Source organism: Dysidea avara, chromosome 3 (genome assembly GCF_963678975.1).
Source record: "Dysidea avara chromosome 3, odDysAvar1.4, whole genome shotgun sequence".
NCBI lineage: Eukaryota > Metazoa > Porifera > Demospongiae > Dictyoceratida > Dysideidae > Dysidea > Dysidea avara.
In genome coordinates, this window is record NC_089274.1 from 26,033,211 (window position 1) to 26,057,367 (window position 24,157).

Genomic DNA, 24,157 nt, shown 5'->3' on the forward strand with positions numbered 1-24,157 from the left:
ACCTGAAACTTGTGTCAATAACTAAGATATTTTCCCAAATATATGTAACACGTATTATATACGTATCAATGTTGATACTCCACTGTATCATATCATCAACACAGCCATCAACACATAAACATCTGGTACTATAACATGTTAGCTTCAGAAATCAGCTAGATGACATGAGCTTTTCATTGGCATTAAAAGGTTGTTCTGAAGCAATACCATATAGTAAGCAGGCCATGCTGTCATATGATCCTTCCATCTCATAATATAAACTAAAAATTAATAATTTTAAAATGAAGCAGATAGAAACATGCAAATGAAGGGATTTCCCCCACATAATACCATTATTTATGCATATCTCTGCTTTAATCAATGTTTTTTTAATACACTAGTTTACTTTTTAAATATAATATAGCTATTATATATACGTGTGTGACTGACTACTCTATTAATACGCATGTGACCAAATTATTGAAAGGGGTCTTCTACATACATCCAACTTCAAAGACCACAACTTATTGCTTAAGAAACATAAAGCTGAAATTTTCACTAAACCGTTTCAGTGCATGACTAAATTTCAAGTCAGTTGTCTACTCCAATCTGAAGTTATGCATCGTCATAGTGGATGTGTGTGGTAGACCCCTTTTCGCAAACCCAGTTACATATTATATTGCACGTGGTTGTTGTATCAGGGTGACTGCTTTATTGAGGCATTTTGATCTCACTGCTGATCTCATGTGATAGGTCAAAGGCATGGTCACTGTGCCTTGTTTTCTGCAGCAAAACCAATCATAGCTATAAGTGCAGCTGGAGCATTAAGAGGGTGTGGTCACCATACTCTGTTTTCTGTATGCAGCTATTTACTCCATCCCACAATAGCATAAAATCTTCAAATAAATACGTGGCATCTAAATATGGATGTCAATTAACACCTCAGTATGGTTCATTGCATGAAGAACATAATGACTAGTAAAAGTAACCAAAAGCAAAGGAAAGGTACAGAGAGCAGATACGTGTTCTTTGGCACACCAAAGAGTTTTCTATTGTGCTGTAAAGCGGTGGTTGTACATTGCATCGTTTAGCCTCTAGCCAATCAACTATGGCCAGGAAAGAAGGCACTGTAGACTGACCAAAAATCAGATTTTAACAAATTTTCTTTAAAAAATCAATGTTGGTGCTTTTATAAGGACTTTCCAAGTTTCTATAGATATGATCATACCCTAAGACTCTTCTGTGGAGGCATGTTTCATCAGAATATTTTGTATGATGATTTTAATGTAGTGTTATGGCGGGCACACTTATTTGAAATTGAACTACTGCTGTATTGTATGATAATGTGTCCTCCCCATATGAGATCTACAATCATAATCTGTAATTTATCTCAATTACAAAATGTTGTTATAATGTTGTTAAGAGGCTAAACGAAGTTAACGCTCAAGTGTATAGCGTGACAGAGCATGTAAGCCCACACACTTAAGGAGGGAAATTATACGTAATCCCCATGACAACACAGTCACATAGTAACACAAGTACATTGTGTTGGTTGCATCATTTTGGTGATTTCTGTCTAGTACTTAGTGAATTACTAGTAGCATCATGGCGGAAGTATCTCTTCGCCTGGAAGATAATTGCCAGGATAATGACACACCCAGAAGCCATGGAGTCAGTTGCACAACTCATATGCACAGCTCTCAATCAGTCGACCTCCCAAACAGATACAAATTCTGGAGCCAACTCAAGCACTATTTCAGGAGCCAACTCAGGAGCTAGTGTAGGAACCAACTCAGGAGCCAACCCTCAACAGCCCTCTTCAAGTGGTAAGTCACAGCTCTATTCTCATTAGACTCTCTTTTTCTCGCTGGGCCAACATCCAATTACCATGTTCAAGACACTCCATGTCTCCCCTATGTCGTACCATGTTGCGCATAGGGTGAAATTACTTCCTGTGGTCTTAGTAGGTAGAATATATTGTTTGTTTTGTTCTCTGGACTTTTCTCCACGCCTGTACCCACCTTACCTGTGTAGTTCAACAACACACCTCCTTACTGAATGCAAAAGAGTAGTAACCTCAAGAACACTGTTACACATCCGACAGTCAGTCATGTGTTAGTGGATGAGTTACTAGCTGATAGTTGGTTACAATCAGGTCACAAGACATGTATACTTGGAGTCCATACCCTTACCTAGGTATAGCCCTTCATAATATTATGCTTTTGGTCTAATGTACTATGTTGCTTACACTGGACAACAGGCAACGGGTCAGACAGAGCACAATGGACCCCAGGGGTGGATCCAGACTTTTTAAAAGGGAGGTTCCAGTCTAGAATTGCAACTTCAGTCTAGAATTGCAACTTCAGTCTAGCTGTAGGTCAAAGACCAAACAAAATGGTCATTACCTGCTGAAAATAGCTGCCCCTCACCATAGATACTAGGACTGGGACAAAGCTGCGAATGTTTCGGTGGTTCAAAGGTTAAGTAAACTTCAAATTTTAAAAATATCCTTCGAAGCTTCGTAATGCACTCATTGTTTACGAAAGAATTACAAATAAACGTCGTTGTCTTTAATGCAGCTGATTATTGATCTTGCACGATCGTTGTTCATCTCTTCGCGAGTGCCACGCCCACTTTTAAACCATCGAAGTTTAGCTTGTTATATAGCCTTGAAAAACCTTATAAAGTGATAGATATTACAGGAAAACGTCCTTTTAGCCATTAGTTGGTGTTTACCTATGCATGAATGCAGTATAGCAGACACGCCCATTTGCAATCGATCGATTGCGTCATTCAGTACTGCTGCTATGCGCTTTCCAAATGCTTGCAAACTTACTAAATAGGACTAGAAAGATAAAACTTAAGAAGGATGTTAGTAAGCACAAGAAAATCTGTAACTTGAAAGCTAACACCGAAGCTTCAAATGTTCGAACATTTTCCAAGCGAATATTTGAAGGTAAATATTGATATTCGTCCCAGCCCTAATAGATACCCTCACCAACTATATAACTCCACACGTATCCTGCTACACTGCTCCTCTAAGAATACTGTAACTGCTCTATTAGAGTATCTCAATCTTGACTGCTCTAGTGGAGTATCTCGAGTAGGAGAGGCTCTTTCAAAAGGGGGGTTCCATAGAACCCTTTGAACCCCCCCCCCCCCCCCCCCCTACATTATAGGTTTCCTACATGACAATCATGAATGGTGAATACATGCCACTATACATCCAGAGGTAACCCCACTGATAACCTCCATCCACCTGCAGACTTACTGGAGACCAGCATAAGGCAATTTGAAGAGGTGGGAAATCAACCTATTTCAGGCCCCCAGCACCACAGCTCACCCCTAGTGTAAGTAGCAGAGGGTCTTCCGATCCTCCCCACCAGCATTATCAAGCAGATACAACGGGGAGACTATTGCTGACCTCCCCCTTGCAAGGGTACTTTCTGTACTATTTCCAAGAGCATGGAGGGCCAAGTGGTATGGCTAAATATGCGTGTTGTTGTGTGTCCCAAACGCCTACCCCAAGACTTTCAGACTTGGGTGCAATGCTCTGGGCTATACTCAGCAGTGGTGGCGCAAACTCAGCCACACAGAATACCCGACCTCATGGCTCATCAATGCAATATCATGTGGTACCTGGCCAGCTGAAACTATAAGGAACTGTCCAGATCTGTAGGAATTGGTGATGTACATGACTTCGCAGGATGTTTGCCCAGGATGCTGGTGGTGCCATTGCACATGATGTTGACTGGTGCTCAATAGAATGGCAGAATTTACAACAAAGTTCCACTTGATCTTTCCTCATTGACATACGTAAAATACTCAGCATATAGGCCTTTATCTGCCTTAGCCCAGGATGAGCCTGGGTTAAGGTCTTTGGCTTGGCGGTAGTTGGTGTTGTAGATGACCCAAGAGGACCAGAGATATTTTAATGAATATTAAGAAAGATGTGAAGCAGTTTTGTAAACCATGCCCATGAGTGCCAAGTTGTTGGGAAATCAAATCAGAGTATACCAGTTACACCTCTGAAGCCAATTCCTGTGGTAGAAGAACTGTTCAGCCAAGTGATTGTAGATTGTGTGGGGCCACTACCATGTACCAAAGCAGGTAACCAGTATCTGCTTACAATAATGTGCGCTTCAACTAGATTTCCTGACGCCATCCCCCTTAGAAACATCAAGGCCAAGAAAATAGTTAGTGCCCTCATCAAGTTTTTACACTGATGTGTCTTCCAAGGTCAATTCAATCCGACCAAGGGTCAAACTTTATGTCTGGTTTGTTCCAGCAGGTTATGCATCAACTGGGTATCAAGCAATTTAAATCTAATGCTTACCTCCCGGAGTCACCAGGAGCCTTGGAACGATTCCACCAGACCCTCAAGAATATGATGAGAACATACTGTTTGAAGGAAGAGAAGGAATGGGATGAAGGGGGTGCACTTACTACTATTTGCCGTCTGTGAATCCATACAAGAATCATCAGGGTTTAGTCCCTTTGAGCTTGTATTCAGAAGAGTAGTCTGAGGACCATTGAAGTTACTGAAGGAGATATGGGTGGCTGAGAACATTCACTCGAACATTTTAGTATCTGATCTCCATGACAGATTATCTACAGCAGCACAACTAGCCCAGATGAATTTGAAAGATGCCCAAGGTTGTATGAAGCGATGGTATGCCAAGCATGCACGGTCAAGAACTTTTAAACCAGGGAACAACGTGTTAGTCCTCCTACCCATTCATCACCACCCACTACAGGCAAGGTACTGTGGCCCATATGTAATAGAGAAGAAGCTTAATGAGGTAGATTATGTCGTTTACATGCCGGATCATTGTAAACAGCCAAGGGTTTGCCACATTAATATGCTCAAGGAATACCATGACAACTCTTCCTCACCCTCAATAGTGCCAGTGGCCAATGTAGTAGGTCTGAAAGATGACTGTGATAAATGAAGAATTGGTGGAAGATGTCAGGCTGAAGAATTCGGATGCGTTAGCCAGTTTACACAGTAAACTTGGTCATCTCTCGGTGGAGGAGAGAGACAGTATAGCAAACCTTATTTATGAGTTTCCAGAGCCTTTTACTGATGCTCCCAAGAAGACTAATGCTATACAACATGACGTAGATGTGGGAGATGTGAAGCCTTGTAAACAGCACCCATACCGGGTGAACCCACCGAGAGCGCAGCATATGGAGAGTGAAATTAAGTACATGTTAGAACATGATATCATTGAACCAAGTAGCAGTGAATGGAGTTCACCGTGTATGTATATTAGATTCATAAGTTAAATGCTGTGACCAAAACTTGATTCTTTTCTGATTCCTAGAATCAATGACTGCATAGAGAAGATTGGTTGTCAGTAAGCTGGATCTATTGAAGGGGTACGTATTAAAAGGTCTCACTCACCTCTCGTGCACAAAGGCTGTCAGCATTTGTTACTCCCACAGGATTATACCAATATAATAAGGTCACGCCCTTTGGCATGAAGAATGCTCCCACAACTTTTCAGTGACTAATACAGCAGTTCTTTTTTTAACAAGTGATCTTGTTGGTTGTGAGGGATACATCAATGATGTTGTAATCTACAGTTCATCCTGGGAGCACCACATGGACCTCCTTCGTCAACTTCTCAGTGGACTGTCACAGGAAAACCTTACCATTAGCGTGGCCAAAAGTGAGTTTGGGCACTGTCAGTTAACATTGTTGAGACGTGTTGTAGGCCAGGGAAATATTTCTCCTGTAATGGCAAAGGTGGAGGCAGTTACTCGTTTTCCTGTACCCAGTAACAAAAGAGAGCTAATAATGTTTTTGGGTATGGCTGGGGAGTTTTGACCATTATGTTAGCTATTTAAAAAAAAAGAAATCTGATGAGCATCAAAAGAGGTATTCCACTATTGAGAAAGAAACTCTAGGTCTTATGTTGGCTTTGAGTCACTTTGATGTGTATTTGAATCCTACAGTTTTGCCAATAGCAGTGTATACAGACCATAACCCTATCGTGCTCATCAATAAAATGAAGGACAAAAACCAGCAATTGTTGCGTTAGAGTCTAAACCTTCAGCAGTATAATGTAGACATCTATCATATTAGAGGCAAAGAAAACATTATCACCGATGTCTTATCGAGAGTTTTGATTTGAACACTGACTGTATTATATAGTTTAATAGTTTCACTTTGTGGGTTTGTAATTAGGCTTGTAGGATCTTTTTTGTTGACAATGTAATTTTATTTAAAAGTTTCTGTAACTGCTCTGCTTTTTAAGAGGGGAGGCGTCATGGTGTGCAATGTTTTGAGTTATACAGTTTGGCATGTGAGTGGACCTTGTGTTGTTGTATTTGCTTAACGTCCGTAACAACAGTCTAACCTTCGCTCTGTAGCCCAGCACCCAAACGTAATCTCAGAACAAGAAGTGAGGAAAAATCAGGTAGCTGAACTCAGAAGGCACAGACCTACCCCTTACCTGGGGCTGCAGATCAGCCCACTTGGTGTGGTCCCATAAAAGGAAAAATTCAACAAGTGGAGGATGATTATGGACCTATCCTTCCCTCAGGGTCATAGTGCAAATGATGGCATCACTAAAGAGAGCTACAACTTCCACTACACATCCATCAATGAGGCAGCAGAACAAATCCCAGCATTTGGTTCAGGTATCTTAATGGTAAAGATGGACTTTTTGTAACATCTCTGCAGCCCCAGAGGACAGGCACCTTTTCTGGAATGTCTTGGGATGGTCATTTGTCTGTGGATAGAGTAGCCCCATTACTATTTTCAGCCATTGCTGACACACTTCTATATATCATGCTCGATAATGGAGTGTCTTGGGAAATACACTACCTGGATGACTTTATTACCATTGGTGCCCCAGATTCCCCAGAATGTTTCAGAACATGCAAACCATGCAAGCAATCTGTAGAGAGACGGGCCTGCCACTGGAACCTGAGAAGACTGTGGGTCCCACTACTACACTGACATTCCTGGGGATTGAAATTAACTCAGTGTCACTTCAACTCTGTCTTCCACATGACAAGTTAGTGGATCTCACAGAATCCCTCACCCAATGGCAAGAGAAGACTTCCGCAAAAAGCGTGACCACTTGTCACTTATAGGGTCGCTTTCCCATGTGAACAAGGTTGTTTATGCAAGCAGGGTATTTTTATACCGTCTGATAGACCTCTCCACTACAGTACACAACCCAGAGTATGTTATATGCCGAAGCCCGCTCTGACATTGAGTGGTGGTATCAATTCATTGAGGTGCATTCGCTACTCTGATCACAGATGCCTCTGGAGATTGGGGGTGTGGTGCCTATGTGGATACATCCTGGTTTCAACTTCACTGCGCTGGACACCTAACTGATGCTCACGTCTCTGTGAAGGAATTAGTTCCCATTGTTATTGCAGTAGTGATCTGGGGTCACAAATGGGTCGGGAAAGCTATCCTGGTCCAGTTGGACAACACAACTACAGTTGTGGCTGTCAACAGTCATAGCAGTCAGCACAAGGATACAGTGCACATGTTACACTGTCTGACATTCCTCATGGCAGTGCTGTTTGATCGCTGAGCACCTATCAGGGAGTAATAATGCTATTGCTGATGCTTTGTCACGAAATAATCTGACTCACTTTCAACCACTGTTCCCACAGGGAGCACCAGAGCCAAAATACCATGTCTACAGCAAGTATTTAGGGGTATACGTATCACACAAGCGGCTTCCTCTTCAATGCTTGTACCACAGCAGAGGCTACCCCTCGTACCTGATATCATTTGTCAGATTAGACAGACATGGGTGCAGAGAGGATTATAACTAGTCTTTGTTGATCTGACATTATGTCAGATCAAAGTCAAAGCTGATCTGACATTGTATGGTAATGCTTAGCAGCATGCATAAGCATACCAACTTGGGGCATACCCCCTGAAAACAAAAATTGGATTTTCAAAGCTTGGATGTGAGTATTTTGACACCCAAACTCCTTAGCAGCCATGCACTGTTACATTGGTAAACCACATACATAATAAATCTGTAATAATAACATTATGATGATTTGATATGAAACTATCCAATGTGATGTTTTGTGACATGTATCTATATCAGTTATGGTTTTAACTGCAAGACATTTAAAACCCCTTTAGAAACCAATAAGAGAATGTGTGAGCATGTGGTAGAATGGTGCAGATTGCACTTCGTTGAAAGGTGCAGATTCGATTCCTGAAATAAGACAACTTTTTCTTTTTTGCTTTTTTGAACCTTTTTTTAAAAAGCTGTTCGACTGCTCTTTTAGAGTCGCTGATTGTTCTATTAGAGTATATCAATCTTTTTTAGCAGAAATTGATCAGCCATCCTTGACCAGTTCAGTAGGTAATTGGGCAGTCTTTGAGCCAATTGGTTGGTAAATGTCCGATGGCTGACCGTTATAATCCACTCTGCATGGGAGAGAACCACCCTTGATGACAATAAGCGAATGTTTTGAGCAGCCTTTATGATGGCTTTCTTTGGCTTCATGCAGTCGGGAGAACTTTGTGCCAAGAGGGGATATGGCAGTGACACTCTCCCCTCAGGACATCACAGTCGATAATGTCCACGACCCACAATTGCTAAAAACTATTTTATATCGCACAACACTAGTACTTAGCATCTATCCTTAAATATAAACATCCACATTACAACAATTCAGTTCCTTGGCAATATGTTCCCTTTGGCGGTCAGAACTACATACTACAATCAAGTCAGTTAACAAACTAGACAGACCAATTAGGGTATGTAGACAGGCTTATCACTATCCATAGATATGTCAGTAATAGGCCAACAAAAGTGCATTACACAAATTATACCCTGTACTCAGAAATGCATGCCTTACACTATGTAACATATATACCTCTTCACTGACAGGATAACTATCACATGAGGTATGTATCTAATCATAGGGTCTGCCTAACAGGTTCCTAGTACCAAGCGCATAAATAGGGGAGCCATATAAAATCTGGCTGGACCAGGCTACCTGAATCACAATAATGTCAGCTAGGCTGCTCCAGTATGGCATCCCCTGATCATCTGCCAAACTATAATAATAGTCACACACATGGCTATCCAGATACACCCGATATAGCGTGCAGGAAGTTAATGGTCAATTGCCAAAACATCTTGTAGTAATTACTGATACTGTACTTACATGTCCAATGTTCCAACAAACACACAAATCATGTGTACCTTTCTTGAATGGTTTATCCACAGTAGCACTTGGTTGATGGGCATCCAGTAGTTGCCATGTATCATCATCAGGTATGACATCATCCTGCATCATGTCTATCCTCCTGCTAGACTGTACACGCCACACACCCATGAAATCATGTGATCATATTACATGTGTGTAGCTTACCCTTCGTAGCAGGTGTGATTTGGGTGTCTCCTCTGTGTCACTATGGTAACCACCACCCATGTCCATTTCTGGTGCATCATCAATTTCCATGGTATCCACTAAATAAGTACAAGGAAACTTAAAGAGATATATTAACCATTTGTGCACACATCAATATCTGAGCTCCCACAGGGTTGGAAGCAACATGTGCTGTAACTTTCAAATAATTACTCCTCTTGCTACATAATTTTTGTGCAAACATGTGTTCCTAAGCACATTACAAATACGCAATTGTTCCGTTAGAGTATACACCACTACTCAGGGCTGGAGGAAGCAATCTCAGGCACTGAAAGTTTCAAAAAGACTGCTATAAAAAGTTACTTTGTTGTGTTAAAATCCTACTTTCATTTAATCATTTTCAATATACGTTGATACTGTGTTAGAATACGTCTGATTACTTATTAGAGTGTCTTGGGTCCAGCATTTTCTGGACCTATTCCTCATCTTTGACACCTATCTACTGCCACTTCTTTATAGTGACATTAACAATTGCATACATCTCAAACATAGCTAAAGTCATGGCCTCATTAATAATACAACTTTGTTATACACGGTGGCCATATCCAATAGGTCCCAAACATGAGTAACATGACATCTTCATTATTGAGGTCATGTTGTTTGGTCCCAAAGGTGTGTAGCCCTACAAAAATGAGGTTCTACTAGAATTGTTCCCTATGGTGAGCTACAGTGTAGTGAGACTTTTGTTTAGCCTCCAATCTTCAAAAGCTGCACATCCTAAATGAATTGACATCTATCACTATCACACAACATACACACATATATTATATACATGTACACAAGTGACTCACCACCATTAGCAACTGGTGTTACTGCCTCAGGAGCTACAGCAGAAGTGTCCAAGTTCAATGGAGGTACTGGTGGTATATTTCGAGGAGGCAAGCCATGTTTTCCGTCAATATAAATGCGACTCATTGGCTCCAGTAACAGTGCCCCAGAATCATGAATTGATCCAGTATTCATCTATAGGTATAAAGTAGAAACTTACATACAAAGATCAGGATATTTGATAAGGTAATATGGTGTTCCATTGGCCCAGTGTGAACATATAATGGCCACTACACTCCATGGCTTCTGTTCTATTTTCTCAGCACTTTGTGGGCCTTCGTTAAAATCCGGAATGGACCGGACCGGACCAGAATTTTATTGTTGAGGAGCGCGTATCCAACTAAAATAAATTTAGGTGCGCTTGCAAGGGATACAGTACGTGGACTCTGTTCTTCATTTGCACTCAGGGCACGATTCTCCACTGATCGCCAGAGTGGCTGATGGTAATTTCGAAGCAAATATAGTCGTATACTGGTATATATACAAGTTTGCGAAACGGAAATGTAGTGTGTTACAAGGACTCGATATTCTCACCGTAGCTAACAATGGCGGCGAGATACAAGCTAGTTTAGACATGTCATAGATGATATAGCTAACTGGACTGATCTGTATACATACCGTACGCAAGGAAATTTTGACGTAAGAAAAATTTGACTAGCTAATCAAACCCGATTCGGCGTCAAATTCTCTTACGTATAAATTTCCTTGCGTATGGTATGTAGATCAGTCCTAGTGTATTATCTGTGACCAGTCTTAGCTAGCTTGTATCTCGCCGCCATTGTTAGCTACGGTGAGAGTATCGAGTCCCTGTAATAGCTACACTACATTTCCGTTTCTCAAACTTGTATATATACCAGTATACGACTATATTTGCTTCGAAATCACCATCAGCCACTCTGGCGATCAGTGGAGAATCGTGCCCTGAGTGCAAATGAAGCACAGAGTCCGCGTACTGTATCCCTTGCAAGCGCACCTAAATTTATTTTAGTTGGATACGCGCTCCTCAACAATAAAATTCTGGTCCGGTCCGGTCCGGTCCGTTCCGGGTTTTAACGAACGCCGCACTTTGTGGCTACAAACTTGAAGCAATTGACCCAGTGGATTACTGTTGGTGGAGCAGTAGGTATCTGGGTTGGGCAAGCTTAGCTCAGAACTTCATGGTAGAAATACTTATCAAAAACCTGACATACATAGATATAGCCATATAAACATATAAAACCTAAAACCTAAATGCTGTTAACTGTTCAGGAACTATACTCTTTGCATAGTGAGTGCATGTGGACCTCCCCTAGAGACCATTCTATACACAGGAAGCAAATCATTTAAATTTACAGAACCATCTACTCCAATATAACAATCATTATTTTGACATGAACTATTTTAATTGTACAGTCATGGTTTTTTGATTTGACAATAATGCTGATGCTTAATTTTCCAGTACTAACTACAAGAAGCACTCTTGTCACTCACAGTTGCCATTAATGTGGACACCTACTCACTCAAACACACACATATTAACATACACACTAACACACTAACACACACACACTTATTAACATACACAGAATCATATATCATGCCAAAAAAATATGCTAATGAGGTACACAGATTGTAGTATATGGTGTTCAGGTGTAATACACATCATGATATAATGTACCTTGTAGTCTTGCTTGTTGCCTAGTATTTCACCAGAATGACTGTAAGAAATATGTACACACAGTAAACCATGTACTTCATTAGCATTTGACATTTTAATAGCATGAACAATACTACCGTTTTAGTGATATATCGCGATATTTTGAAAGTATTGATATCGCGATATTTTGTTATAAACTATCGTGATACCATGCCTGTACTTTCTGTCATTAAAAATCCATTTGTTATGCAGTACTAGGCTAAGAATCTTTGTAAATGATAAAGTCCACCCATCTGGTTTCCCCTGCAGAGAGGTGTGAACACCATAACAACCTCAAAGCATGTGTTACAATAACTGTTACTGTAAACAAGGATGATAGTGGCTAGTTTGCTATCACCTATAAGGACTTCCTGCAGGAATGCTGAGCAATATGCTATGTAGCACCAGCTATGATTGACTTATTTGTAAGTATCGTGAACTATTCAGTATTGTGAATAGTGGCTTTAGTATCGATCGTGATACTAAAATGGCAGTATCGCTCAGCCCTACTATATATGTATAACGGATGAGCACCCTCACAGTATACAGTATGAATACGTTCTTAATGCAATGGAACCTCTAAAAACATTTTGCTGGCAACCACAACGTAATTTTGTAATGCTTTTCCCCTGCAGAATTGTCATACGTACATCCCTGCTCTATCCCAAGTAATGTTGCATAATATGGCTCTGCCAGAGTGTCGATAAAAATGGCAAATGCTACCAGACTCATTTATCCATGCCTATGCACACAAAGGGTGGAGGAAAAGAAACAGCGACTACTTCTCCATAATGGACACTTTGGGACCATAAATCCTTATTCCTTTTTGGCTGTAATATACAAGTATTACTAAAGAGACATGGCCTAACCTATGAAGTGACCACAACATAATTGACATGATCACTATCACAAGGTGGTAACTATATAGTGATCAGGTTCTGTACAACATGCTAGTGTAAAGGGAATTACACAAGTCTCACCTTCTCAAGGCACTGCCTTGTTTCTCAACATCTTGTAATGGTATCAATGCCAGAGGTGTCCGTGGTAACAATGCAACATTGTGCTCCTAACAAATATAACACATATGAAGTGTCATTACATGCACAACATCTTTGGATTAATTTGAGGGAAATATATCTAGTGAATTCTGTTACATATTAGTTAATTTGGAGAGTACGTACATTATGATTGGAGAATTGGTGCCAGGACCATATTTTTGGCAGATACTGGTGTATCTCTAATTTAATCAATTTGCCTAATTATTGTTGTCAATTAAATCCTGTACACAGTAATTATAACTTCTAGTCCATAGGGAATATGATTGAATTCAGTCCCTAATAACCTGTTGACATGCCATACAGAAACACTATAGATGTTCCCAAAACAACTGGTCTCATGAAGGTTACCATGTACTTAAAAAAATTTAAGAGGACAGACTTGTGCTGTTTTATTTCCTTGGGGCCGCCAAATCTTCCAGTACTTCATATTATTGGATCCTTCTATGTATCCATGAAACCGTTTTTGTTGAAATTTTGCAAGCCTAAAAAACTCCAAATGCAGGTATCTGCTATTATACATCCCTCACTTGGAATTTGTTTAACAGTGGAACCTCGGTTATCTGAGTCCCAGTGGTCTCAAGTAATGGAAATACTCTAATAGAACAGTCATTTAAATTCAGGTACAGATAAATGAGGGTTGGATGACTGGGGGCATACTGTACCTGTAATATGTGCATCTGATTAATAATAAAAGTTTGCAAAAGCTTTAAGCAAATAAAATAACCTCACCACGAGTGATTAGCAGCCACCATGTGTACCACCAATATTTGGAGTCCCATTTCTGTGGAAATAATTCATGTGGAGCATACTGCAGAAGCTAGTGAAGACCTTTTCAACAGATTGGTCATGTATCCCATGTGAAATTTCATACCTTGTACCGCTGACAAACTTCTAGCGTTTCTTCTCTTGTACAGTTGCACCATGTGTTGGAGTGTCCACATGCACTTATCAACCATGATTAAGTACAAGAAACAAGTGTGCACTTAAATAATATGCGCTTAACAACCAGACTCTATGGCATTTTCCTAGTTGTGACTTTTGATGCACTTAGGAGCAGCAACTTTTGTAGTGATACCTTGACTGTTCAGCTGGCCTCTTTATTGAGGGAATATTGTGTTAGTTTTATGTTTGGTCCCAGTCTGCAGTATGGGCCACTGGCCTAATTAATGAAGTGCCCTAGTTTATTAACAAAAATTACATAGAATGGAAAATACATCAGGACTTGGCATCTACAACAAGGTGGCCTTATTACTGAGGTGGCCACTAAGTGAGGCTTCACTGCATGTAGTGTAGTAAACATGGTAATATGAAGCAACTAATAATACCAAGCTTGTATACTGAGACACTAATGCAGACAAACTTACCTTTCCAGCATATTCCACCATGTCAATATTTTTTGCTTCTTTGATGTCGTCCAGGGACAAAAACTGGTATTGCTGCAAAGTGGACAAACAAATGTAGCCACATTATATGTTGTTCACTGTGACTCACCCCATCACCACTTTGCCCCAGGGCTGCAGAAACATCAGCATCATGTCCTTGGGCGTCCACCGATGAAGCAAGCCCTTCTTTCCTGACAGGTATATTATACAATGACGTCACAGCTTCACGAGGTTTTTATATTACTGACTTTTTGCTGCTAATCATATTCAAGGTCTGATATACTAGTTTATGCAGGTATTCGATCTGTGGGAAGGGAAACAGAACGATATGCTAGCACCACCTACTACTAAAGATCATATACACCTTTTTGCTGTACACACAGGCGGATCCCTGGATAACCAGGGCAGCCTCTGCGAAGTTCATAACGCTGGCGCCATTATCAAACGAAATGGTGATCCCCTCGATCTAAAACGAAAGGAGAAACTAACGTGACATGTCGAGTATCTTTAGCGTCCTGATCACCTCGTGTAAATACTCCTCGAGATACTTGGCAATATTGATATTCCAGTTCTCAGTAAGATCCCTGATTGGCCTGAGCAAGTGAGCAAAGCGACTTTCTGGTTCCATTCTTTGTACAAATTTTGCCGCCACAACTTACTCCACTACGCGCACTATAATATAATTCTTAAATAAACAATACAAAATATACACGCTATAAATAAAACATTAGAAATCATATGTGGGTTTGTCATTGGTGGTAAATTTTGTCTTACAGCTACATGAACCGGAGCATTTTTCTCCTTCGCTATCTTCTGCTTGTTTCAGTTTCTGCTTTGCTATGTGAGTTTGTAGATTAGCTGCAGTTGCTTTTCCTATGCCAAGACGTGGTAGGCCACGATTTAGTCCCTCCAACAAAATACAAGCCTTACAGAGTTCCTGACTTGATATATAGCCACACCTTAAACATGTTCCTTGCACTGGTAACTTCACATCACCCTTAACTGACAGGCTATCACCGGAATGTATTATATCAATGATTGTTGATGGTCGAATAGACTCAAGATCTTTTAAATAAGTTCTGGCATGTCCCCTGTATGCATTTGGTGAATAGATACACTCTGTAGAAAAGTAGTCCAACTTTTTAAAGTAAGCATACATCACAATTTCTTTTTCATAGGTGTACTTGAATGGTTTGGAGCGTGGAATTGATCCCTCAATGCCTGTAGTTATAGCAGTACACCGCTGTAAGCGAGCAATGTCTCCTCGTAATATATTCATCAACACAGTCTCAGCAATGTCATCTGCATTGTGGCCGGTAACAATTTTTTCAACACCTAGCAACATGGCTCCCCTGTCTAGAGCTTGACGACGGAACACACCACAAAATGTACAGTTGTTCTTGAGACCAATCTGCTGCACTATCTTATCCATAGTCCAACCATACAATTCTTCATAGGAGACTATTTTTAATGGCAGCTCGTATTGTTGTTGGTTTCTTTTCACAGTCTCTAAGGAGTCATCCCTGTACCCCGTTATTCCTTCATCCACAGACAACAGTAGTAGTTCCAGTCCGTATTTGTGTCGTTCGTTTAACGTCTTCATAACGTGTGCCAGCACCGTTGAATCTTTACCGCCGCTAGCTGCTATCGCTACTTTCTCTCCCGTCTTGAATAACTTGTTAGAGACAATTGTGTGGTGGACTTCGCTCTCGAATATTGAAAAGAAACATTGTCTACACAACGCTTCGCCATTCTTAGGTCTCTTCAACACTGCGTTACCGTCACATTTGCAACATTTCACAGGCATTCTAAACAGTGGGCGTTACATAGAATACGGTGAACTTTATTTAGAATTTTCGAGTAAATATTTAGCTCGAAAATCAATGTCTTGCAATCAAGTTCCTTTACTTGCACTCAACACCATATTGGTATTTGCTGCATGGGTGTTGAGTTGGGATGGAAGAAGTTTTGGAGTACCTTACATCAGTGACGGTAAGCTCAGGCCTGCCAACCTGGAAAGTAAAAAAAATCTTGAGATTTCTGTACCTTTATTGTAGTATTGCAGTGTGTAGTAAAAAAAAACTGGTAGATGCTATGCTGAGACCAAAAAAAAAAAAAAAAAAAAAAAAAAAAGGTCTCGACTTTTCTCAAAAACCGTGAGATTCGATCTGCTGCCCTTGAGCAGGGTAGTAAAACCGTGAGACTCACGGTAAATCCGTGAGAGTTGGCAGGCCTGTAAGCTTTACAAAACTTTTAATGTCATATTGTGCAGGGAGACGTTTGCAACACTCTTGCAATCAAGTTGCAATGCATCATGTGTATGCATGTGTTACCCAGGAGAGCTTGTACATAGTAAGAAGATAATTGACACATTTATTAATTGTTTATATGACATTGCATCATACACACACACTGGACACAAATAGAATGCTATCCATTACGGACTCATAACATAATAATAAAGTAGCACCTGGTTTGCAAGTAGGCACTTCTATCAGAACTAGAGAGTGGCACTCAAATATGTCCTGTACTACGATCAGTGGTGTACTAAATCCGGGCTTTCGAACACTGTAGTGTATTACTGAAAAGATCAAAATACTCTAATAGAGCAGTCAATGTGATGACTCTAATAAAGCAGCCACAGTGCTCAGAAGCAGTGTAGCCAACTATGTAGATATAAAAATAAGGATTTTGATTATCAGTGATATAATAGGAGGCAGCCAAGTAGTGACCTTTTTTTTTTTCTCTCTTACCAAATTATCTAGCCTGGTATCAGTGTTTGTCTAGTTACGCCACTGATTATGATCTCCTCTTCTTGTCAAAGTCAAGTTAGAATTTGCAGTTGATTGGAGGACCAGCACAATTCATCAGTAGTTTTAGATTACAAAATTATTACAGTTGTCAAGTGCATTTTAGTAAGGTCAAGGTTTATGTTTTAGTTGACCAAGATTAGAGTACGGAATAGAGTAAACCCTCCTTCTCCCCTCCTTGCAGAACTGCATCTGATAGGTTGATTGGTTGGACTCTTGCTTCTTGCTCTTGCTATTTAATTAACACGAATAATATTTTCAGATGGAGAATTGTATTTCAATCATGATGACCTACATGTAGTACATTCCAAGGAGGAAATTGTGGCAGTGATTAAACGTGCTCATGATGAACACCTCAAGATACGTGTGCTAGGTTCAGGACACTCATGGTCACCAGTAGCAACCAGTGATGGACTCATCATGTCATTATATCACTATCATGGGCTGGTGAGTCATGACATGGAGAAGAAGCAGGTGACATTACGTGGGGGAACCACCCTGGCAGAGATGAATGGTATACTAGATGGACTAGGATTAGGCTTGAGTAACCTTCCTTCAATATCTGCCCAAACCATTGCTGGAACTATTGCTACAGGTATGTGCACATGTTACTACTGCATAAGCTGCATTGTGTGTGTGCTCACCCAATTGTGCTCACTCATCAGGTGTGGCCTAGTTAGATTTTAAATTCCTTAATTTCACCCATGACACTAGTCCTGCCCTAAACTCCAAGAACCTGAAATAGTGCATGTAATTCCAATGCTCTCTGGGCAGCAATGCTAAGTTACAGCTACTTGCTCTTTGTAGGCTTCTCTGTTCATATGTGTACATACATGCATATCATAGACCCTTCATAACATAACTTGTTGATATGTTTTGTATTACTGTAGCTACCCATGGGACTGGCATCAAGTTTGGTAACCTAGCAACATTTGTTACTAGTTTTGAGCTTGTAACAGGAACAGGAGAGGTACTTAACTCATGATTGTATGATTGTGTTAATGACAGTACTAGTGAGTTGTGTGGGTGCATGTAACATTCTACTAACCGATCTTACCAGTTGTCTGTGTATGTCAGTACATGTGTCCAGTTTTTATCTACATACCAAAATATCAACAATCCAGTACAGTGGAACCTCAGTTATTCAAACCCTTTGGGAACAGGGGTAGTCCATAAGCCTGAAAGTCCATACCTGTGAAACTGTGTGTAAAAACAGTCACTACTCTAATAGAGCAGTCATTTCTGTAGTTCGGTTAACCAAGAATAAGTGGGTTCCAAATAACTGAGGGGTTCCACTGTATAGACAACTCGTCCGTGTACTGCATGACATTGCACAGTACACCAACCCATATCCAAGATCCAATGGTATATACTACAGTCAATTGCACAATTCTTACTATGCTGTAGCATACAGTATATCTGTAAGACCAGTTGTTAGTAACTTTCTGCATATCTAACAGATTTAGGACAAAAGTGACTTAATTTGGCACCACTGAAAATCATTTTCCTTCTCTTTCAAATTAATCACACACTAGTGCGGTGTGCCACCTTCCTTGGCCACACAACATACTACTGTGTGTTGTTTTGATTTATGACATGACAGGATATTGCAAGAATGAGCTCTACCCACTTTTGGTAACTTTATTTTACATTGCTGACCGAAAATATACACAAAAAAATTGTTAATAGTTCCAAGGTACATTGTTGTAATTAAATATGTTCATAATCCAACAGATAATCAAAGTCAGTCCTGATCAAAACACTGACATATTCAAGGCTGGACTGGTCAGTATTGGTCTGTTAGGAGTAGTCACAGAGGTCACTCTGCAGTGTGAAGATGCCTTCAACCTACGTGAGGTGCGGGAGCCAAAAACTGTCGAGCAATGTTTAGCCGAGATGCCCACTATAATAACAAGATCTGAACATGTCAAGTATTGGATTGAGTACCACTCCAACACATGTGCTGTATATGAAGTGAACCGTACCACAGAAGAACCACGTGATAATGTCCCACAAGCTCTGTTGGATTTTATGATGCACATATCTAATTTCTTTCAGTGGATAATGTCAGTCATCCCTCCCTCCACTCCTTATCTTATGAAGGCTCTTATTGGTACTGGAGTAGTGTTTCCACCCCACACTAGAGTGGACCACAGTCCAAATGTGTTCAACATACCACACAGAGTTGATGGCCACCCAGAAACTGAGATAGCAATCGATGTTAAGGATTGTGTTGCAGGAATAAAAACCCTATTACAAATGATCAAGGAAGACAATATACCAGTGAACCATATAATAGAGGTATGTGTGTACTGAAGCTTTTTAGTAATGATGCCACAATATATGGTTGTAATGTGATGACAGAGAAATAATCTGCTAGGAATGAGAATTTTTCACTACACAAGAACCATCTCGAAATAACATAACTTGGGACTCCTTATTGATTGAGGAATGTCTATTGTTTGTCCTATACACGTAGCTTAAATACTATCTTACAATACAAGTACTATAGTGATCATGAAGGTTGTTTTTGTCAAAATATCAGGATTGAGGAAAATAATTTATGATCTCACCACCTGTTTAATAATAAGCCTACCTAATTACATCTAGTAGGTCCCAAATGCAACTAAAGTGGACCTCATTGAAGCCTTATCTTTTATGATCTGATGTATTTAAGGAGAAATGATTGCCATAATTTGCTCTTTATTTCATTGTAAAATAATGTTCATATGCAAAAATTATACGATTTTTTCACAATTTTTTGCACATTTGCATTTTAAAGATACTTACCAAACATTAGCTGCATGTGGGGCCTACTGCCTTTAATACTTATATTGGCTTTCAACTAAGACACAGTAAGCATCAAAGAACATGGCTAGTCACTGGCTACATCCTTTATCACTGTAGCTCAGGGGCTCCCAAAGAATGGTGTAGCAACACTCTACTTTACTTAAAATTCCTTTGATGTGGTAGAAGGAATGTATATGATTAACAAATAATTGACTTTGATGTTTGTAGTAAATTGACTGTTTTACCGCTCTACTTTATTTTGCTGGGGAAACCTCTAGATCTGTTAGATCGAAATATTCTAATAGAGCAGTCACATAAACCACATACATAGACAAAATTCATTTACTGTGAATCATGTGAAAATTTAATAATTATCATGAAACTTTTTGCATGAAAATAAAGCAGTCATAGTATGGTGTCTGTTATTGCAACTTTGTTTCAGGTGCGATTTGTAAAATCTGACAATATTTGGTTAAGTCCAAACTACCAGAGAGACTCATGTCACATTACACAATTACTCTACTCTCCTAGTGAAGAAGTGAAACACAAATATTTTAAGAAATTCCATCATACAATGGAGCAGTTTAATGGCCGGCCACACTGGGGCAAGGAGTTTGGTGTCACTGTCAAACAACTGAAAAAATTGTATCCTAAATTTGTAGACTTCCTTGCAGTGCGCAGAAAGATAGATCCTGATGGAATATTTGTAAATCTATTTCTAAATCAACAGCTTGGATTGAAATACTAGTGAATTTAAAGATTTTTGACTAAGTGTTTCAAAAACTTTGTATTAATTGTTATTTTTATTTGTGTTGATAGCTGTGACATGAAGACCTATGTTCAATTCCTGTGACACAAATGCTTTCTTTGCCCAGTCAGTAAGTATTGTCTCATGAAACAGGATTGTCTGTGTATGGTGGGCTGCATTATAATATTTTTGTATGTGTGCAGGTACATTATGTTCAGTATGGCTAATTTGCGTTGTATGTATCCTAATATCGCAACTGTATAGTATAGCCTGGTCATGTTCACCTAATGCTCCAATAAAAGTCAATAACATCAAAGTAATGGACATGCATAATACTCCACTCAACAAAATACTATCAATTGTAACTCAGCATAAAAAAAAGAGGACCTGTAGTATGTTAAACACATTAGGGCTGTGGTCCACTCTAGTGTGGGGTGGAAACACTACTCCAGTACCAGTAAGAGCCTTTATAAGATAAGATGTTGAGGGAGGGATGACTGACATTATCCACTGAAAGAAATTAGATTTGTGCATCACAAAATCTAACAGGGTACGTGGGACATTATCACATGGTTCTTCCGTGGTATGGTTCACTTAATGAAGTAGGAATCCAAGTGATAAAAGTAGTGAAACAAAAGATGAATGATGGTATTACAGCATAGCTCTATGAGAAATCCTTACATTGGCATGTTATAATCACGACACAGTAGTGTGTCGTGCGGCCAAGAAGCTGGAGTGCCACACTATGAATATATTGACGGAAAGCGTGATTTTCACACATATGTAGCTCTGTGATCCCTTATCCGATTGCAACTAAATTTGGTACAGAAGTGCCTGCCAGAAAGGGGAGTCTACATACCAAATTTGAAGAAAATTGCCCCAGCCATTTCCGAGATACGAGCAGCCAAAATTTCATTTTAATTTCTTTGTTTTTTTCTTCTTCTTTTCGCACACTTTTCCTACCAGGTAAACTGCTTGGAAGAGTGAGCTTAACCAGTTTATAGATGGAGTAATCATCATAGAAAGTCCATGGGGTAGTATAGAAGAATTGTAGTATGAGAGATCCAACTATGTGTAGCAAGTGTGCGATTGAGATACTCTAATAGTGCAGTCATCCTATTAGAGCATTCAGTTTGTATACAGTTCAACTTACTTACATAAATTATATAGTTACTTCAGTGTGTTCTATTATTACAATAATGACATTTTTTATTCATTTGATACTGTTTTTGTTGTTGAAGAAAAAATCACAGGACTTCATAGCTACCAGCAACTGTATACACTGTAGATAAACTGGATGCTGCCTGAATGGAGAATTTAACTACAAACAGTCACCCTGTAAAGAGTTCAACTACATATAATCAGTAGAAAGTGTTGCTTCAAACAAGTCACACTATAGAGAGTTCAGCTATAAGCTAGTCACCTGGCAAGAATTCAGCTATATACAAGTCACCCTGTAGAGAATTTAGCTACAAACAAATTACCTTTAGAGAGTGCTACAAACATGTTACCCAGTAGTAAGTTCAGCTACAAACAGGTCACCCTCTAGAAAGTTCAGCTACCAACAAATCACCCTATATATATATATATATATATATATATATATATATATATGGAGAATTCAGCTACAAAAAAAAACATTGTGTAGAGTATTCAGCTACAAACAAATTACCTTTAGAGTGTTCTGCTATAAATAAGCTACCCATAAAAGAGTTCAGCTACAAACAAGTCACCCAGTAGAGAGTCCGGCTACAAACAAGTCACCCTGTGTAGAGCTCAACTACAAGCAAATCAAAGTTATGCTATAAGCTAGTCGCCCAGCAAAGAATTCAGAAGTGATATAGTAGAGAGTTCAGCTACAGATAACTTCTGTAACTAAATTATGTAGTAGATTAAAGTAACTACAGTAATATAACCAAGAGTTCATAATATAAGTAAGGGAGTTGTATTATGAACTCTTGATATAATAGTTACATAGTAATTTGTAACATTAACTGTCCAAAATTGCAATAAGTTGGATAATTACATTCTTTTGGCCAGGTGAGAAAATTTCATTATATATACAAGTACAATTATAAAAAAATGTACGTTCAACTCTACAACTGCTTTACATCTTGTTTCTTCTTCCTGTAGTAAAAAAAGACAGGTAAAAAGAAGCCCCAAAGCTGGCCTGTGCCAGCTTTGAAGTATACAAATACAAAAAAAGTGATATCTAATCCAAAACAGCTAAGCTGTGAAAAAGGGTGTGGCCCCCAAAAAGCCATGGTGAAAAAAGATGCAAAATCCAAGTTGGCAGCCAAGAAATGGCTGTGATGGTATACGAAAAAGGCAAAAATTTTAATAATGACAAATCAGGTGAATTTCTTGCTGAGTCCTAGTGAAACTTTGGAGGAGGCACTACAAATTCACCCAAATTGATGTTATTAAACTTTTGCCATTTCCCTGTACCATCACAGCCATTTCTTGGCCGCTAACTTGGATTTCACATCTTTTTTCACCATGGCTTTTTGGGGGCCACACCCTTTTTTACAGCTTGGCTGTTTTGGATTATAATTATTTTGTTGAATGCCAATGTAGGGATTTTCCCTCCAAGCTATGCTGTAATACCATCATTCATCTCTTGTTTCACTACTTTTTATTGCTTGGATCTCTCTAAGTAAATAGTTTTTAGTGTACTGGTTTGTTCAGTTTTTGTTTTGTTATAGCATGCAGCTATTGACTGTTCTATTAGGGTGAGTGCTGTATTAGAGTAAATCATGTCAGCCTCTAGCTTACCAAGACTGAGGCATGGTCACTATTCTTTAAATACAACTAAACCAATAAGTAATTGGTCATCGTGTTCAAGGGTTTCCACACTTGATTGTTATTTATCAACCAAGATTGTTAATGGGCATGGCCTCTCTACTCTCCTAGTGAAGAAGTGAAACACACTTCGGCAAAGAGTTTGATGTCACTATATACCAGGCCATTGAAAATAATTGTACCTAAGTTTATAGTACAAAGCAAAGCAAGATGGATCCTGATAAAATACCATTTCTAAATTAAATCAACAGCTTGAATTGAATTACTAATTAATTTTGTGATTGTGTATGTGTTTATGCTTAAATCGCCTCTGACTAATCAGCTTAAACCAGTACATAGTGATGATACTATACGTAGTGGCCAATACATACATGTACATCAAGTTGACAGATCACTCTGGAATGAACATCCACAGCTTCAGTTTTGAACTTACTTGTAATATACTTTTATGCAACTGGAAAGGCTGGTGTTTACATTAGGAGTAGCACCGGTAATCATGGAATCATGGATGCTAAACTAAGTTTCTTACTCACCATTAGATTGATAACAAAATGGTACTTATGATGGGATCTAACCATACTGTAACCACATGCAGGAGTAATATACCGTATAAGCAGAAATTTTGGCAAACTGAATGTTTGGCAATTCCTTGA

The 24,157-nt window shown here is 39.4% G+C and overlaps 3 protein-coding genes across 4 annotated transcripts in view; 1 reads left to right on the forward strand and 2 right to left on the reverse strand.

Moving 5' to 3' along the window:
* The window catches only part of LOC136250493 (condensin-2 complex subunit H2-like), a 47,537-nt gene extending 32,516 nt beyond the window's left edge, over positions 1-15,021 (reverse strand). The window contains exons 1-10 of the mRNA XM_066042703.1: positions 14,878-15,021; positions 14,719-14,820; positions 14,603-14,658; positions 14,464-14,545; positions 14,337-14,408; positions 12,895-12,980; positions 11,897-11,936; positions 10,203-10,374; positions 9,355-9,452; positions 9,186-9,297 (exon numbers count right to left, since the gene is read on the reverse strand). Of these exons, the coding sequence (XP_065898775.1) occupies positions 9,186-9,297; positions 9,355-9,452; positions 10,203-10,374; positions 11,897-11,936; positions 12,895-12,980; positions 14,337-14,408; positions 14,464-14,545; positions 14,603-14,658; positions 14,719-14,820; positions 14,878-14,982 (925 nt within the window). The 5' untranslated portion in view covers positions 14,983-15,021. The remainder of the gene's footprint in view (positions 1-9,185; positions 9,298-9,354; positions 9,453-10,202; positions 10,375-11,896; positions 11,937-12,894; positions 12,981-14,336; positions 14,409-14,463; positions 14,546-14,602; positions 14,659-14,718; positions 14,821-14,877) is intronic.
* A 16-nt stretch (positions 15,022-15,037) lies between these two features.
* Positions 15,038-16,190, reverse strand: LOC136250496 (cytoplasmic tRNA 2-thiolation protein 1-like). Its single transcript, XM_066042709.1, has one exon. It carries the CDS (start codon positions 16,159-16,161, stop codon positions 15,082-15,084), a length of 1,080 nt encoding a protein of 359 aa, XP_065898781.1. The 5' UTR covers positions 16,162-16,190; the 3' UTR covers positions 15,038-15,081.
* LOC136250494 (L-gulonolactone oxidase-like) lies at positions 16,176-20,912 on the forward strand. 2 transcript variants are annotated; one of them, XM_066042704.1, is made up of 5 exons: positions 16,176-16,346; positions 17,427-17,759; positions 18,055-18,134; positions 18,899-19,465; positions 20,397-20,909. In XM_066042704.1, exons 1-5 carry the CDS (start codon positions 16,238-16,240, stop codon positions 20,700-20,702), a joined length of 1,395 nt encoding a protein of 464 aa, XP_065898776.1. In that variant the 5' UTR covers positions 16,176-16,237; the 3' UTR covers positions 20,703-20,909. The 2 variants fall into 2 exon arrangements, with proteins under 2 accessions (XP_065898776.1, XP_065898777.1); XM_066042705.1 differs by lacking the exon at positions 16,176-16,346 and adding an exon at positions 16,359-16,706 and having other exon boundaries at positions 20,397-20,912.
* Positions 20,913-24,157: the final 3,245 nt, after the last annotated feature.

Bases quoted from the DNA above. Each gene is read 5' to 3' on its own strand.
- LOC136250496 (XM_066042709.1), bottom strand. From the start codon at position 16,161: ATGCCTGTGAAATGTTGCAAATGTGACGGTAACGCAGTGTTGAAGAGA.
- LOC136250494 (XM_066042704.1), top strand. From the start codon at position 16,238: ATGTCTTGCAATCAAGTTCCTTTACTTGCACTCAACACCATATTGGTA. The intron at 17,760-18,054 runs GTATGTGCACAT...GTATTACTGTAG, and splicing joins TGCTGGAACTATTGCTACAG to CTACCCATGGGACTGGCATC. The intron at 18,135-18,898 runs GTACTTAACTCA...ATAATCCAACAG, and splicing joins TTGTAACAGGAACAGGAGAG to ATAATCAAAGTCAGTCCTGA.